Source organism: Ahaetulla prasina, chromosome 3 (assembly GCF_028640845.1).
Source record: "Ahaetulla prasina isolate Xishuangbanna chromosome 3, ASM2864084v1, whole genome shotgun sequence".
NCBI classification, from domain to species: Eukaryota; Metazoa; Chordata; class Lepidosauria; order Squamata; family Colubridae; genus Ahaetulla; species Ahaetulla prasina.
In genome coordinates this window covers 186,803,447-186,822,044 of record NC_080541.1, presented here as the reverse complement: position 1 = coordinate 186,822,044, position 18,598 = coordinate 186,803,447, and the positions used below count along the sequence as shown (strand labels likewise).

Below are 18,598 nucleotides of genomic sequence, written 5' to 3'. Positions count from 1 at the left end.
GATAGAATTGCTAATTCAAATTGTGCTTGTTAAGCGAGGTCTACCTGTACTGCACTGTAACCAAAGAATTTTATCCTGACTGATAAACGATTTGCAGCATCAAGATTTAGACATTTCTCTGTCCTTGAAGGAACAATATGTTCTGGGTGGCACCAGCAAATTCTACAGGAGAATGTCTGAAGTATCCATCTGCAAAGTACTTGCCTGAGCTGTAGCTTAAACAAATGTGAGTCATGGCACCATAACAGCAATTATAGACACAAAAGCAAATACACAACAAAATGGCTAAAGCAGAAGCAATTTCATATTTTTAGAATGGTTAAGTCAAAGTCCTGACATTAACCCAGTTGAAGTATTGTCATACACCCTGTAGGAAGTAGTTCATAGAAGATAACCCTAAAATATCTGAGTTGAAGTGATATGGCCAAAATGTCTTCAAGACAAATGTGGAATTGATTTAACAGGTACAGCAATAATTTGGTTGAAAACTCTGCTGTTAGTACTGCAAAGTACATTGTATTGTATGTTGCTTGTTTAATCAGGATCTATTAGTGGGATATAGATGAAGTTCAGATCACATCATCTATATCACACAACAGTATTGCAGAATTTTTATTTATTTTAGTTATTTGCTGCCCATCTCATTTAGAAGTGACTGGGCGGCTTACAGCATTAAAAGCATTAAAATCATAAAAGATAAATATTTATAAATAAAAGCGGATTGTGGTTAGTTCTAATGGATTCACAAACTGAGAATAAAACAATATTTGTGCGATCCCCCCGAAACACAAAACAATATTTGTGCTTCCAAAACACAAGCATTTTATTTTAAATTTAGAATGCTTTTCTTAACCATACTATATAAGAGGTAATTTCATAATACATTTATTGATCTTTAAGATAAAGATTTCAATTAACAGCTGGATGTCCTTTTATAAATTATATTATAACGAGGTGTGTTTCTAAAAGTGGATTTTGCATACAAAATTAAATATTCTCTATAGTGGTAAGATACGTGAGTTGTATTCATCTTTATATAATCTTAATTTACTTTTTTCCTAGTACTGGTGCTGTGAGTGCTCGGAATATTATGCTTTTGAAAAAGAAACAAGCTCGATGTCAAGGAGTAGTTTGTGCCATGAAGGTAAGGAATGCTTTACTAAGTTTAGTTATATGTAATAGAATTAAATATGATGATTGTACTTTCAGTATAAAGCCATAGAAATTTGAAGGAAATATTTTTTTTATTTTATCTCTTCGAAAGCTGTAAATCAGGGGTAGGGGTATACCTACCGCCCACTTTTGTATCTCTGTTAGTAGTAAAATTTTCTAACCACACACCTCTCACGCATTGTGGATTGGGTTGGGGGGTGGGGCACCGGCTACCCGCTCTGCTTGTCTGTTATAGCTGGGTGGTGGTGGGGGAGATGCATGAGCTATTCTGGGACGAGGCTCTTTTGTTTGCGGTCGCACTATAGCGCCATTTAGTTTCACTTACCTAACGTGAACTAAATTTATGCGTAGATGATACAAATAGTATATTTTCAGAAATTTAAATTGTCACAGGGAATTTAATGAAAACCTAATGAAAATGTTTTTAAATAATGCTATGAAATTTTTTTAAAAAAGTCAATTAATTTTAAAAAAGGAAAGTGCTTCAGTATCGGACAAAACGCCCACCATGAAAGCTGGAACGCCCACTAGTGGGCGGTAGGGACTAGGTTGACTACCACTGCTGTAAATCCTATGTATTCTTGCTTGGGAATCAGCCATATTGTATCCAAGAAAGCTTCCTTTATGCCTTTTACCATGTACCATATAAAGAGTTACAAAGCAGGGGTTTCATACATGTAGCCCACTGGGTTCTTTTGTGGCAGCCCATGAAGACTCAAAGGGTTTATGGCATTTCCAGATCAGAGATTGCATCAATGCAGTATTTTACTTTTTTCATTGCATACATCATTTTAAATTAATTAGTTAATATTGATTTAATAGTTCTCACATTTGTGCATGTGCATGAATAGATAAAGGTAAAGGTTCTCCTCATACATATGTGCTAGTTATTCCCGACTCTAGGGGTGCTGGTGCTTATCTCCATTTCAAAGCTGAAGAGCCAGCACTGTCAGAAGATGTCTCCGTGGTCATGTGGCCAGCATGACTAAATGCCAAAGGCACATGGATCACTTACCTTCCCACCAAAGGTGGTCCCTATTTTTCTACTTGCATTTTTTACATGCTTTTGAACTGCTAGGTTGGCAGAAGCTGGGACAAGTAACGGGAGCTCACCCTGTTACATGGTACTAAGGATTTGAACCGCTGAACTGCTGACCTTTCAATTGACAAGCTCAGTGTCTTAGCCACTGAGCCACCGTGTCCCTTTTGTGCATGAATATCACCCACTGATTATTGCATTTTATGTAATGTAGCGCCAATGTTCATTGGAGTTTGAGACTCCAATGTTCTGTAGAACATGTACATGTTCTGTAGCTCTGGATCTTTCTAAAACTCGTTTTCTCTTTATTACAGTAACTAATGACTACAGTTGGGACCAGAATTGTCACTAAGTGATGTGGTTGTTAAGTGAATTGTGCCTGATTTTACAATCTTTTTTGCCATAGCCGTTAAGCAAATTTTTAACATAATCCCAGGGACATTGTGACAGTCATATATGCAAGGACTAAACATTACTCATTTTTTTCATCTCTGCCATAACTTTGAATGGTTGTTAAAGAATGGTCATAAGTTGAGGACTACCTGTAGTGCCTAGATCTGTCAAGTAACTTAATGAATGTTTGAAGGCATTTTGGCTAAATAACTGCAATCTTCCCTTAGGAAGCCTTTGGATTCATTGAGAGAGGTGATGTTGTAAAGGAGATATTCTTTCACTATAGTGAATTTAAAGGTGACCTAGAAGCCTTACAGCCTGGTGATGATGTGGAGTTCACAATCAAAGACAGAAATGTAAGAGTAAATTTCATACATTTCAATTATATTAAACTTAATACAATTAAAGATTAAACTTAATACAATTAATTGGTTTTATTTATTTACACACACACACGTGTGACTTATTGCTAGACTATGCTTTGCATGAGGTTTATAATTTTTTTTCAATGATCTCAGTGAGAGCCAGTTAAATATAATGGTTACGCCACCAGGCTAGAAACCAGGAGGCAGAGCAGAGGCTTTGAGTTTTAGTATTGCCTTAGGCATGAAAGCTGACTCTGCCTCTGAATTAATCCCTCTCAGCCCAACTCACTTCACAGGGTTGTTGTAGGGAAAATAGGAGGAAAGAGTATTAGGTATGTTCACCACTTTGAATTATTTATAAAAACAATAAAGGCAGGAAAATAAATAAATAAATAAATGTTCCTTTAATAGGGTAAAGAAGTTGCAACTGATGTAAGACTTTTGCCTCAAGGAACTGTTATTTTTGAAGATATTAGCATTGAACACTTTGAGGGAACTGTAACGAAAGTAATTCCAAAAGTACCCAACAAAAATCAGGTAACAAATGCTTTTTAAATTTTCCCATTTTTATTCAGAATGCTGTAGCTCTAAATGTCTGTCATAAGGGACTGATAAATGTGGTAAAAGTGACCTAGTGAATTATGCTTGCTATTTGGGAAAACATTTTTAAAAACGGAATAATTGAAAATGTAGGTTGAGTACAATCAGCATTATCTAAATTTCTTATGTGTTGTAATTAGAATGACCCATTACCTGGACGCATAAAAGTTGATTTTGTGATTCCTAAAGAACTTCCATTTGGAGACAAAGATACAAAATCAAAGGTGACACTTTTGGAAGGTGACCACGTTAAATTCAACATTTCAACAGATCGGCGTGACAAATTGGAACGAGCCACTAATATTGAAGTTCTTCCCAATACTTTTCAAGTTACTAATGAGGCTAGAGAAATGGTAAGCACTTAAGAAATATGGCAGAATGAAGCTGGAATTGTAATGCATAATACCTTTTAGTTATGTGGGTTTGTATTACTAGGATTGTATCATGGTGCCAAATTTCTTATAGTGATGAATGTAGTGATGGGTCAGCACCTTATCAGTTCAGAGTGCTTTTACTTTTAGGGAAATATCTTAGGAGGCAATGCTGTGCACTTAAGCAGAAGTTATAGAAAATTGAAGCATGGAGTTTATAAGTACCAATAAAGGAGAGTAGCTCATGGTTGAAATGAGGAGTCCATGTTGCTCTCTGAGCTTGCTTGTTTTCTTGCAGGCATTTCATTATACAAACTAGGTAACATCATCAGTAGCTGATCAGTAGCACTGATGATGTTACCTAATTTGGGTAATGAAACATCTGCAAGACAACAACCAAGCTCGGAGAGCACCATGGAGTTTATAAGTGTCTAAGTTGCAAATTAAAGCCTTGCTATAAAATTTGTGTTTTTCTTTGCATCCATTTAGAATAATAAGCATTCCATTACATGTCTTTGTCCTTTTTAATCGCTTTTCCTCCCTCCATAATGGTTTTCTGTAAGTGTGAGATGGATGTGTATTTTTTCTTTCTTATTTGCATGGGTGTATTCCTGCCTATTAAGTTCACTAGTCTTAACTGGGTTCTATAGGAGAAGCAGTGAAATTTAAAACAGCTGACCCTATATAGTTAGGGTTGAACATAGTATAAATGTGTGGCTACTGGAGAGTTGATATAGTGCACAGGTTAGGAGATTAGATTCAAATTGAGAAGTCTGCTTTGACACTTTTCTCTACCACATTCTGATTGTTATTAAGCAAAGTCCTTCTAGCTTCAGCTTAGATCTATTGTTGGGATAATAAAACTGGCTTTCATTGCAGGGTTTTTGAAATCATGATATATATAAACAGCACTGGTAAAAATCTTTGTATGCCTAGGGACAGACCTGGGCATTTTATGGTCCATGAGCCATATCTGGTTCTTTTTTGCTGTCACTGTCTGGTCTGTGGCAGTCGAGGATGGGAGGGTGGTGGCAGCCCTCCACAACTGTCCCAGGTTCTCATGTATTCCCTTGGGAAGATTAATTGTCCACCCCTGTCCTAGGGCCTGATCATCCTAATTTGTTCATTATCCTTCTTTCTAGTTAACTGCGTATGCTTCATAACAAAGAGCTAGGGTAGTCACCAATCATTTTTATTTCCTAAGAATGCCTCTAGGCTCCAGAGACATTCTTGGAAATAAATACAGTGTTAGCCGAGATAGCACAGTGGTTAGAGTGCTGTACAGCAGGCTACTTCAGCCGACTGCTAGCTGCAGTTCGGCAGTTCAAATCTCACCTGGTCAAGGTTGACTCAGCTTTCCATCTGTCTGAGATGGGTAAAATGAGGACCCAGATTGTTATTATTATTATTATTATTATTTATTAGATTTCTATACCGCCCTTCTCCCGAAGGACTCAGGGCGGTGTACAGCCAGAATAAAAACCCAAACAATACAATATACAATTAAAACAAAATTAAAAAACTTATTATACAATTGGCCGAAAAACTTTAAAACATTTAAAATTCTAAAAATCCATTGAAATTCATATAAAATTTAGAAATATAAAATATAAATTTAAAATACAACAAAATTTAAGCCAGCCCCGCGCGAATAAATAAATACGTTTTCAATTCGCGGCGAAAGGTCCAAAGGTCAGATATTTGGTGTAAACCAGGGGGAAGTTCGTTCCAGAGGGTAGGAGCCCCCACAGAGAAGGATCTTCCCCTGGGGGCCACCAGCCGACATTGTTTGGTGGACGGCACCCTGAGAAGTCCCTCTCTGTGTGGCGTACGGGTCGGTGGGAGGCATGAGGTAACAGTAGGCGGTCCCGTAAGTACCCAGGCCCTAAGCCATGGAGCGCTTTAAAGATAGTAACCAAAACCTTAAAGTGCACCTGAGAGACCACAGGCAGCCATTGCAGTCTGCGCAGGAGTGGTGTTATATGGGAGCTACGTGGAGCTCCCTCTATCACCCGCGCAGCTGCATTCTGGACTAACTGAAGCCTCCGAGTGCACTTCAAGGGGAGCCCCATGTAGAGAGCATTGCAATAATCCAAGCGCGAGGTGACAAGAGCATGAGTGACTGTGCATAAGGCATCCCGATCAAGGAAGGGGCGCAACTGGCAAAGCAGGCGAACCTGGTGAAAAGCCCTCCTGGAGACGGCCGTCAAATGATCTTCAAACGACAGCCGTTCATCCAGGAGAACACCCAAGTTGCGCACCCTTTCCTTTGGGGCCAATAACTCGCCTCCAACAGTCAGCCGCGGCATATTGACGCATATTGTTGGAGGCAATATGCTCACTCTGTAAACTGCTTAGAGAGGGCTGTAAAAGCACTATGAAGCAGTAAGTAAGTATAACTGCTATTGCTATTGGCGTTAGTCTATTAATAAGAATATTTTTTAATGTTTAAATTAGGAGCTAAATAAGGATACAAAAGATACTCTACAGTATCATAATTAATGTCATAAAGATGCTTCCCCCCCTTTTTTTTTTCCCTTTTCAGGAGGCAACTGTACTTGGGGACATAATAGTGTTCATAGGCCTTAAGCCTAAGCTTGCACAACTAAAAGTACAGGCTTGTTTTTGTCCCAGTTTTTATCCTAGCTGTTTAACTAAATTGTTTCTTTGTTTCACTTTCAGTATGAATTGATATTTTGCCAAACACCTTTATTGCTCCTGTATTAGATATATATCCTCTAAGAATTCTTCATTCTAGTGATAACCGATATATCTTGCTTTTATAGGGTGTGATCGCTGCAATGAGGGATGGCTTTGGTTTCATTAAATGTGTTGATAGAGATGCACGCATGTTCTTTCACTTCAGTGAAATTTTAGATGGTAACCAGCTCCACATTTCAGATGAAGTGGAATTTACTGTTGTTCCTGTAAGTAGAATCATAATTATGTAGAATTTGGGACACTAAATTTAGGAAGCTTAGGAAGCTTTGCTTCTTCGGGTAATAATTTGCTTCTTCCATTCAGGATATGCTGTCTGCTCAAAGAAATCATGCTATAAGGATTAAAAAACTACCGAAGGGTACAGTTTCATTCCACACCCAATCAGATCATCGTTTTATTGGCACTATAGAAAAAGAAGCCACTTCTGTTAAATCCACTAGTCCAAATAAAGGCAAAGAAAAGGTAGCTCTGTTTTATTCCTCCCCTTTTTCAAATCTGTATAATTGCCTTTCAGAAAAGATTTGATTGAGTTTTATCCTCTGTGCATGGAATTATGAATATTTGATGATATTGTCCCCACTATTACCACAAATCCAGGTAGCCTAATGCCTCTTGTTCGTTGTAGCTTTCTGGTATAGTCATAGAAATTATGCTCGTTATAAATGCATATTACATCTAGTGAATGGCTTAATTGGTGGTGGTGAATCTTCAAATCAGATCAGAAGTCTTCCCTCCTTCCAAATTAATAAATAAAATAAGTTTAAGAGCATAGCTTGGGTTGTACTATAAATAAATTACTCTGCAGTATCATAATTAATGTCCCAAAGATGCTTTCTCCCCCCCCCCTTTTTTTTTTTAGGAGGTAACTGGACTTTCTTGTTTTTTCTTTTGAAGACGTTTCACTTCTCATCCAAGAAGCTTCTTCAGCTCTGACCAGATAGTGGGGAATGGAAGCATTTATATTCCTTGAAGACAGCTGGACATTTGCATCCTTTTAGAGGGTCCTTGAAGTACTTGGTGGTTTATCTGTGTCCTCAGGTTCACCTGAGTGCTCCTGGTTCCTACTCTGGTGACCCTGAGGACACAGATAAACCTGTTTCAAGGACCCTCTAAAAGGATGCAAATGTCCAGCTGTCTGCAAGGAAGATAAACTGACTAGTTTAGAATTCTATACATAAAAATGTTTCAGTTCATCATTTGGAATAAGATTTTGTTTTCATTGCAATTGTTTATATAATGCTTTTGTTTTAATTTAGTAAGGTTCTATTTATCAAAGAAAACTAGTAACCTATTTTTCAGAAGCAGACTTTTTGAATGACCTGGATGATTAATTAAATGTACAATACATTTTCAATGTTAATGTATTCTTGTTAGCAGTAAAGATACTATACTTGTTACAAAATGAAGATCATATAAAATTGCATTTTTTGTCTTGGCACTGAATAGTTACGCCATTAAACCACATTTGTGTTATTAGACTCTGGCCAAGTGGATAAATTGAAGAACAATACTTCTGACATTCTTGCTTCTCTTTTTAGGAACCTGAAGAGGGAATAATTGCTTATGATGATTGTGGTGAAAAGCTAACTATTCCCTATCAGGCTAAAGATGTGGAAGGATCTACTACTCCTCAGATAGGAGATAAGGTGATATATTAATAAGTAATTATTGGAATATTTTCTTGTAATTTGTTCTTTACAACTATTGCTAATGACTAATCAAGGCTATTTTAGTTATATATATTTAAAATATTGGCAATCCTATCTTTCTTATGATTTTCACATAATAGTTGAAATTATAAGACAGAGGCCCATCTATAAGTGTATATTAATTGTATAAAATGTGTATAAAAATTAGATTTTACTAATATCTTCAAATTATATGAGACTCTTTAATAAAAAATTAAATTGTAAACATTGATCAGTATAAAAACACTTGTTTTGATAGCATTAAAGTAAGACAAGTAGCCTCCTTTAACTTTTCCTTGTTGATACTTTAATGATAAAATAAAAAGAAAGGTTAAGTGTGGGAATAGTCAGGAAAGATCTAATAGGAACATATGCCATTTTATTTAGAAGGCAGAAAATATATAGAGATAAATTACTCCTAAAGTACAGGTAGCCTGTCTTACCCTTCCAGAAAGCATTATTATTTTTAATAGGTACATTTTTTTGTACAGGTTGAATTTACAGTCTCTGAAGTAAAAAGAACTGGGTTGCAAACAGCTACTTCTGTTCGACTGCTTGGTAGAAACTATAGTTCAAAAAGACTTTTGGGATATGTTGCAACTCTTAAAGATAACTTTGGATTTATTGAAACAGCCAATCACGATAAGGAGATCTTCTTCCATTACAGGCAAGTGATACTAGTAAAGACTGACTACATTATGTGAAAATGGAGTCTTTGTGGCATCTCTTACATAACCACAAAGAATCTCTTTATAAGACTATTGTTTTTTTTCAAAAACTACAATATTTCTTTTGAAAAATATATATCACTTGAAAGGAAAATGCACATTTTAAGAAAACAATGCAGTAGGATTTGATGACAAAACTTTTGCCAGTTATATATAGGATGAATATTTAACATAATGCCTGTTGATTTATACTCATTGGGTTATTCATTGGATTATCCACAAATTTAGCCACAGATGATGTATCCAAAATTGTTGCTGCTTTATGCAGTAGTTTGTCTGTTCCTTTTTTAATTAAAATTCAAGGTGCTGGTTGCCACCTTTAAAGCCCCTCATGGCTTGGGACCAGGTTATCTGAGGGACGATTCCTGCCAGTCACATCTACCCAACCCACCAGAGTGGGGAGGCAAAGAATATTGTGGGTCCCATTCTCTAGGCAGAGGTCTCCAACCTTGGCAATTTTAAGCCTGGGAGTTGAAGTCCACAAGGCTTAAAGTTGCCAAAGTTGGATATCTCTGCTCTAGGGCAGGGGTTCCCAACTTTTTTTATACCTTGCACCCCTAGAACGCTTCTGATGTATTCTCGCATCCCTTACAAAAGTAAATACCTGTTTTGAATTATGCATATACACTATAATTTTTAAACTTCTAAACCCAAGTTTTCGCACCCCTGGTTGGGAACCCCTGCCCTAGGGAGATACACCTGGTGGGACCCAGAAGAAGGGCCTTCTCCATGGTGGCTCCCTCTCTCTGGAACATCTTTCCCCCAGAGATTAGAATGGCCCCCACACTAATACTCTTTCAGAAGGCGCTTAGGACCTGATTCTGCCAGCGGCCTAGGGAACGCAAAATGGGAAGGAGCCCATTAAATGGCTTGTCAGGGCAGGCGGTTGTGGGTTATTTTATTATTTTATTAATTTATTATATGATTCTCTTTTATTAGTTTTATTGTTTTTTATATGAGGCTTTTAAGCCTCTTTGAGTTGCCATGTGTGAATAGGCAGCAATATAATTTTCCTAAATTAAATTAAAATAAATAAAATAAAAAAACAACCCTCTATTTTGTTTTTCCTAATGCTAATATTGGATTAGAATATTGATTCAAAATAACTGCATATGTGCATTCTGCTGTGAAAAAGAAGCTTAAAACCAGGAGGTAATATTTGTGTCTGATTTCATCCCATATTAGGATTTTTCAAGTGTATATAACAGTTTAACATTGATGCGGCTGAGTCCTAATATAGACAAAAATCAGTTAGATACTCTTTCCTGGTAGTCTGTAAATTTAAAAAATCACACAGGATGTATATACCATGTAATGTATAGAAATCTGATGAATATCATGTAAAGCCTCATACATGGAGACATGATATTTATTTATTTACTTATTTATTTATCATTTATATATCCACCAATCTCACCAAAGGGTGGCTCTGGGTGGCAAACAACAACAATATAAAAGATATAAAAACTAAATATTGTTAATATATACAAACCCTAAGTGAAGATGGGATAATTGTAAAGAACTCAGCAATGGAGTCAGTCTCTTAATTCCCTGAAATCCTCGGGCCTGATAACATCACCAGATATTGGATCTTCCAGAATGTCAAAAGGGATGGAGTTAATCTAATTTCTGGGGAAACAGTACTCCATAATGTAGGTACTATGGCACAGAAAGCACATCTCAGGACTGACCAAATGCAGGTTCCTAGCTGATGGTACCCGCAGCATGCTTTTTTCTGCCATATCTAATGAGATATAGCCCTGTGTATTTTTTTATCCATATGTCTTTCTCTGAGAGCTTAAGGGAAAGTATGTTGTATATTGTATTATTCTGATAGAAGCTTAATACTAATTCATTGTGTGGAAGTCAGAATAAAAACATGAATTTGTTTTTGCCTCCTCCACTCTCAACAAACTACTCAGTAGCATTAACAAAGAATTTGTTTTTTTCTTGTGAAGCAATAAAAAAACCAAAGTACCAGTATTTTATTTAATAAAATTCCCATTAGTATAGTGAATATAGAGTACTATGTGGTGTGACTGTACGTACCTTTAGATTTGAAGGGATAGATATATTTTGGAATGTGCTCATGTAGCACCTGGCAACTCTTTGAACCAAACACATATTTCCACAGGATCTCGCTGCCTTGTGAAGGGCAGCTGCATAATCCTTAAAAAACATACAGCATTTTGGAGTTGCTGTTAGTTGCTTTATGAGCCTTTTATACTTTTAGGAATTGTTTCCCCTTCAAATCTGAAGCTTCGTAATATCCTAGTATTTGATGTATTAGCTTAGTTGAAGCTGAATTGATTAATGAAAACATTGTAGCAAGAGAAAATAATAAAGAAATTGCTTTCATGTTGAATTTGCATGTGACATGTATAATCATATGAAAAGGTACAACCCATTGATATTTGTGACTTTTTCAACTTATTTTAACATACAAATACTTGCTCTTCATTTGAACAATATTAACAAAGAAGATATAATATAACTAATTTCTTGAACTCAGAGTTATCCTGAGGTAAGATGAGTGGCCAATAAATAAATACACAATTTACATTTTGTGATCCATTATATAATTTAAATAAACATAAATGCAAATTTCTCACGTGGGAAAAGTAAGTACACGCTAAATTTATCACTACCTCAAATACTTAAAATAAGAATCAGGTGCACCAAATTCTGTGCAGATGATTAGACCAAGTGCAGATGATTAGATCAGTGTTAGGGGATTTGGGAGGGACAACGTAACTTAAAACCTCAGATATTCAGTTAATTTGTTCTTTGTTATTGAAATGTGTGATATAACCATGCCTAGATTGAAAGAACTCTGAAGCCTTCAGAAATAAGGTTATAAATACCTATAAGTCTGGGAAGGGATTTAAACAGTGGTGAAATCCAATTTTTTTTATTACCGGTTCTGTGGGCATGGCTTGGTGGGCGTGGCAGGGGAAGGATACTGCAAAATCTCCATTCCCTCCCCACTCTGGGGCCAGCCAAAGGTGGTATTTGCCGGTTCTTTGAACTGCTCAAAATTTCCGTTATCGGTTCTGTAAACCTGCTGGATTTTACCCCTGCATATAAAGAAATCATCAAATAGTTGGACACCAATCATTCAAATGGAAAAGATTTCAAACAATTGTCAACTTGGCCTGGACATCCCAGAAAGTTCAACCCAAGAGCAGAATGCAAAATGCTGAAAAGAGTCCCTTTTATCACATGACCAATAGCCATTATTTATCCATTATTTATCCATTATTATTATTATTATCCATCATTTAGCCATTATTTATCACATGACCAATAGCCATTATTGCTATCTAAGTGCATGAGTTTACCATTAGAAAGAAGCTGCACAAATCAGATCTGCATGGGTGCTGTGTCAGCAACATCAAGGCAAGAGTAAAGATTTCTATGAAAACCTGGTCCTAGGCAAAGACCAGGGCTTCTGGAATAGTGTGCTTCTGGACTGATGAGGCAAAGAGTTATTTGGCCACTTTTGTTAAAGACAGCACTTCACCAGAAGAACCTGATACAAAATGTAAAGCATGGTGGTGGAAATGTTATGGTTTATGGATACTGCATTAGGTTTATGGTTTATGGATACTGCATTAGGACCCAAGCAGCTCACTATCACAGAATTCACTATGAATTCTTCATAGTATTCAGAGGATACTTGAGGATAATGTGAAACAATCAGTCACAAGATTGAAACTCAACTGAAAGTGGATCTTGTAATATGACAGTGACCCTGAATATTCCAGTAAATCCACCAAGGAATGACTGGGGGGAAAAAGACAAAAGAGGATCTAAATTCCACCAAGATGCTTGGGGGTGATTTAAAATGGGCCGTGCATGCAAGATCCCTTATACATTCCACAGCTGAAAAATTCTGCTTGAAGCAGTGGGAAGAAATTCCTTCCCGTCGATGTGAGAAACTGACAGACATTTATAAGATAAACCACCTTGAGGGGGCAAAATACCAAATATTGCAGTCAAGGGTGTACTTAACTTTTTTCATAAAAAGAAACAGCATTTCTGCTAAATTGAGTTTGCCATTATTTATTCAACATCATGTTTTCATTTTTGTGTTTATGTCATCTTTATTTTGATATACTGTTTTCAATGAAGGTAAAGTATTGATATGTCCATATAGGTTAAAAAAAGAAAAAAAAATATGGGGTATAATTACTTTTTCACATGATTGTATATGGTATATGTTAATATTTTTGAATAAGATACTGGAAATCTTCAAAGAAGAGGTTTTTTAAGGTACGTGTCTCTAAATTCTATTTCTCTAAAATGTAAATTTATGTAGCAGTTAAATATTGATGCTTTCTGGGGGAACCAAAATTTAATGTGGCTGATTTCCACATTATGCTTTATATGTTCAGCTGTTTTGCTGGAGGTAACATTTTAGATCATATTTATGCGTATTGAAGATTTTTGTGTGATTGTTTTCAGTGAATTCTGTGGTGATATCGATAGCTTGGAACTTGGAGACATGGTTGAATACAGCTTATCGAAAGGCAAAGGAAACAAAGTCAGTGCAGAGAAAGTGAACAAGACACATGCAGGTGAAGTTCCCTCTTTTTTTGCTTTTTGTTTTACTTTAATGTTTGTTTAAACAAACATTAGTCCTGGAGGGTTAAGGAGAAAATATACTTAATGACGATTTTATGGATGTCTTTTTCTGAGTGTAACTTTATTACATGCTAGTGACATAGATAATCCAGGAGCAGATAGAATCAATTAAACCATATTAATATTTCTCAATATAGCACTTTACATATTACAGCTCCAATAATCTAAAACAGGATGTAAAAAAATATTTGAATCCTTGTTGGATTTCAAATGCAGTCCTATGTTTTGAGGATGGTATCAAGTAGATGAAATCCAATGCCTAAGTAGATTCTTTACATAGTAAACTATTTTTCTTCTCAGTAGATCTAACCAGGTTCTTTCTGATAACGTTTCATCATGGGTCAAGGTGATGCATAAGAAACCAAAGTTTTAGGTTTTTCTTTCATTCAGATGCATTTGCTATTATATGAGCCTGAAGTAGAGGCAATCAAGCAACATCTTAAAGTCATGGATAGTCAGTCAGATCTGATGTCTCTTCTTAAAGATGTATTTTAAGTAGCTCTTGCACCTTTTCCACACCTGCCAGATACTTAAATTACTGTTCCCAAGCTTGGAGAGCCTAATCCTGACACATATCAGTACACTTATAGCAGCAGTTTTAGAGGGCACTCCATTTGAAACTAGAATATGCCCATGCAGAGAAGGAGTCCCTTGAAGGTTCAGACAACTCTTAATATACTTTGTTTTATAATAGTAGCCACTGTGAGTGAATAACTCATACTTAACAAGATTTCCCAGACATTCTGATCAGTTTTATTTACAATTAGTACTTTCAGACTCAAATGTTTCTATTTGACAAATTTTGACATGTGCTATATAAGATGTGTAGCAGTTTGATTGGCATGCACAATTAATTTCGTAACTAATATTAGTTTTATATATGCAGTGTGTTTTAAAGATTGGTCTTATCTATTATGTGAAGGGAAGCTGCATTTGACATACTACATACTTTGTGTAAATTTTTCAGAGAAGAAATTCTTGAAGGAGAAAAAACAAAATAGCTCCTAGTAAATCTCTTACAAGCTGGAAGTGGCCCTTGGCCTGAAATATGTGTACACAACTCACACAGCCTTAGGCTCCTGTATAGACTTGCTCCTATTTTCCTTGCAAGATTTATCCTTGTCATATTCAAGTCCAATGCAGTCTTTTTGTGTTCTTTCCTTTTGAATACATCTCCTTTTTCTACTTAGTCTTGCTCCTCAGGTCAATCCAGAGTGGTTTTATCAAAGCCAAACAGGTCTATTTTCTATAATCTTCCTTGTCTACCTCTTGGTTTAGGATGGATTATATAAGAAGACCTGTCTTTGTAGCTAATAGATATAGGATAATCTTACTTTGTCATATATTTCCAATAAGTCAGTAATACATTCTATTAACTTTTCTCCCCTTCTCCAATAATCATATCCTGTTCCCCCTTTAATTGCTATATGTTTAAAATTGTTGCAGAAATCCTATTACCCCTTTTCCCTTTTATTTTGGTTTTCTATCAGATCAGCCGCTTAAATATTTTTGTCACTTTTTCCAGCCGCAGTAACTTCAGTATCAAAGAGGCAATATTCTTCTTTCTAGAAACGAGGAAATGTCTGTCTGTCTGCTGCTACTTTTTCTTTTTTTCTTTTTGGACTGACATTAAAAAAAAGAAAACTTGCAAATTTATGATTATTAAGAGCTGCGGTGGTGCAGTGGTTAGAATGCAGTACTGCAGGCTACTTCTGCTGGCTGCCAGCTGCCTGCAGTTTAGCAGTTTGAATCTCATTAGGTTCAAGGTTGACTGCCTTCCATTCTTCGAAGGTCGGTAAAATGAGGACCCAGATTGTTGGAGCAATAGGCTGATTCTGTAAACCGCTTAGAAAGGGCTGTGAAGTTGTATATAAGTCTAAGTGCTATTGCTGTTATTAGGAGGATGAAGATTTCTGGATGAAATGGTTAACTATACCTTTCCCAGCTATTCTAGCTGCAGACTTCTGATTTTCCATCACAGTAAGCTAGACACCAACTCGCTTGGAGATTGGGAGGAACCTCTTTGCTTAGGATATATTCAGATAGATAGATAGATAGATAGATAGATAGATAGATAGATAGATAGATAGATAGATAGATAGATAGATAGTGTGTGTTTGTATATCTGTATATGAGAAAATGAAAACTAGAGATGTATTGCATTTCAGATCCAAAGTTAAAAGTTGCTTTGAAACAGTATGTACGTCATACCTGTTCTCTGCAGTAACTATATCTATGCAATTTAGTAAAAGTTAGTATGTTTTACTATAGTATGTCCTGTATCTTCCCTGAATTATTCAACTTTTTGGTATAACCCAAGGCTCTGGTATTGTAACAAAATTGAGTGTTTTTATCCCTTGAATTAAAAAGCAGTTTCTTCATAGTGAATTCTCTGTAGCGTAATATATTTGGTTATCAACCACAACTCGTTTTAGTGATTATATACATACATAGTATACAAGCCGGTCAGCCAGTCAATTTTTGTTGCAATAGAAAATCAAACAAACAAAAGCAGGCCCTACTCTTGAAGGAAAGTACTAATAAGCACATTCAACATAGATTTCAGTGGTTTTCTGAGTTACTTCATTATGTTAGTAAGTTAAAACAATATAGTTTTTGCAAATTATGCACATTGTTTTGCCAAACTTGGTAATTTTAATGCAGTAAATGGCATTATTGATCTTTTATTGCAGTAAATGGCATCACAGATGAAGCTGACCCAACTTGTTACACGGGTAAAGTTATTCGCCCTCTCAGGAGTGTAGATCCTGCCCAAACGGAATACCAAGGAATGATTGAAGTCATGGAGGATGGTAAGTAATACGTATCGTCACTGTACTTTTAATATGTTATTCTTGGTATGTATTAGGTAACTCTTTTAGTCTAGAATTCATTAGCTGTAATAGGATTTGCATGCTCTTCTGTAACAGTATAAATTCATAGAACAGTATTTATTTAGAATACAGGTGGTTCTCAACTTATAACAGTTCGTTTAGTGACCAAATTTACAACAGCTCTGAAAAGCGACATCACTTTTTCACACTTACAGCTGTTGCAGCATCTTCATGATCACATGATCAAAATTCAAAATTGCTTGGCAACTGACTTGTATTAATGACGGTTTCACTGTCCTGGGGTCGTATGATCCACCTTTTGCAACTTTCTGAAATGCAAAGTCAATGGGGAACCCAGATTCACTTAATAACTGTGTTACTAACTTAACAACTGCAGTGAATGACTTAACAACTGTAGCAAGAAAGGATGTAAAATGGAGCAAAATTCACTGAAAAATGTCTCACTTAGCAACAGAAATTTTGGGATCAATTGTGGTTGCAAATTGAGGATTCTCTGTATTAGCTACTTTTTTTAAAATGAAAGAACATTTCTGGTGTTGTGTGTTTTTCTAGGAGAAATGAAAGGTGAGGTCTATCCTTTTGGAATTGTTGGCATGGCGAATAAAGGGGACTGTCTGCAGAAAGGAGAGACCGTAAAATTCCAGCTTTGTGTCTTCGGTCAGAATGGACAAACAATGGCTTGCAACATAACAGCTTTCCGTAGAGCCACTGTAGAATGTGTGAAAGATCAGGTAAGAAGATAATTCTTTATGCATAGCTTGTGTTGCTTGTATATTAAAAAAATAAATTTCCAATTCGATGCATATATTCCAAAGAGAATATATGTAGCTCAGCATTGAACTATGGAGAGTCCTTGGTATTCTTTGAGCTTGATTGTTTGCTTGCAGATATTTCATTATCCAACTAGGTAACCTCAGTGCTAGTTGGTGTGGGTTTTGCTCCTTATAATTAAATTAAAGCCAAACATTATTCAAAAGTTACTTGTTTAAACGAATTATTTTTTTAGATATATTAGCCCTTGCTGAGGCCAGTGTTACCTAGCATATTTTGTGCTATCTGCTAGTAGTCATTTTAATTTTTAAAAATACTTATAGCTTACTTTGGCATCTAATTACCACAATTAGATGACATTGTCAGATGTATTTTCTCCTTTTATGAGGCTACTACTTGCCAAATTTTAGACAGGTACTTTAATATGAAAGTGGAATGCACCTTTTTATCTTCATCGTTAGTCTGAAAAGGGATATTCCCTCCTCCTTTTTTGCACAAGCACCATGAAGAAAGCAGATACCGTAAAGCATTGGTTCCCAACCTTTTTTTGGCCATGCCCCATCTAAGCCTCTCTAAAATCCTGATGCCCCCCTGACATATAATTCTTACTATTCAAAAAGTGAACTCCTACTCATGTGAAGAAAGCCTAAAAGGCCATTAACTTGGTTTAAACAAGGTTCCAAAGAACATGGCATCCATGAAAGAGAAAAATAAAAGAACGAAAGACAGTAGAAGTATGAGGAACTTAAAAAATAATAGTATGAAAAAACAGCAAATAACATTTCAAAACATACAATAGAGAACTAAAATGAATAAATATAAAATTATTTTAATGAAAGCTTTTTCTGTAATACTTTGATCATATTAATTACTATACATGTTAAAATAAAGGCACCTAACAAATTCAAAATACAATTTGAGCTCACCTAAAGATCATATTTGCAACGCAATCCTATTCATGTCTATTCAGAAGTAACTACCATTGTCTTCAATGGGGCTTACTCCTGGGAAAATGTAGGATTGCAGCTTTAATCTACTTAAGTTAGTGAGATCCTTGTACTTGATGCCTGCTTCAGAGAGATTTTATATTAGGCTCCAATTTTGTCAGCTTCATTCTCAAGTCTCCTTGTTCAGTGATATCCAGTCGATTTCTTCATTAGCAAATCATTTACAGCACTAAAGCCACATTCAGCTAAATATGAAGATGGGAATGGTAACAGCAATTTTCTTGCAAAGTAGGTTGAAAT

The 18,598-nt window shown here is 35.9% G+C and overlaps 1 protein-coding gene across 5 annotated transcripts in view; it reads left to right on the top strand.

The window, feature by feature from the left end:
* Nucleotides 1–18,598, top strand: part of CSDE1 (cold shock domain containing E1) — a 43,478-nt gene that overhangs the window by 14,334 nt on the left and 10,546 nt on the right. For all 5 annotated transcript variants that reach the window (XM_058176872.1, XM_058176873.1, XM_058176871.1 and 2 more), the window contains 11 exons: nucleotides 1,063–1,144; nucleotides 2,833–2,961; nucleotides 3,382–3,507; nucleotides 3,711–3,923; nucleotides 6,728–6,868; nucleotides 6,966–7,124; nucleotides 8,201–8,308; nucleotides 8,842–9,017; nucleotides 13,546–13,658; nucleotides 16,419–16,538; nucleotides 17,133–17,311. In XM_058176872.1, the coding sequence (XP_058032855.1) occupies nucleotides 1,063–1,144; nucleotides 2,833–2,961; nucleotides 3,382–3,507; nucleotides 3,711–3,923; nucleotides 6,728–6,868; nucleotides 6,966–7,124; nucleotides 8,201–8,308; nucleotides 8,842–9,017; nucleotides 13,546–13,658; nucleotides 16,419–16,538; nucleotides 17,133–17,311 (1,546 nt within the window). The remainder of the gene's footprint in view (nucleotides 1–1,062; nucleotides 1,145–2,832; nucleotides 2,962–3,381; nucleotides 3,508–3,710; nucleotides 3,924–6,727; nucleotides 6,869–6,965; nucleotides 7,125–8,200; nucleotides 8,309–8,841; nucleotides 9,018–13,545; nucleotides 13,659–16,418; nucleotides 16,539–17,132; nucleotides 17,312–18,598) is intronic.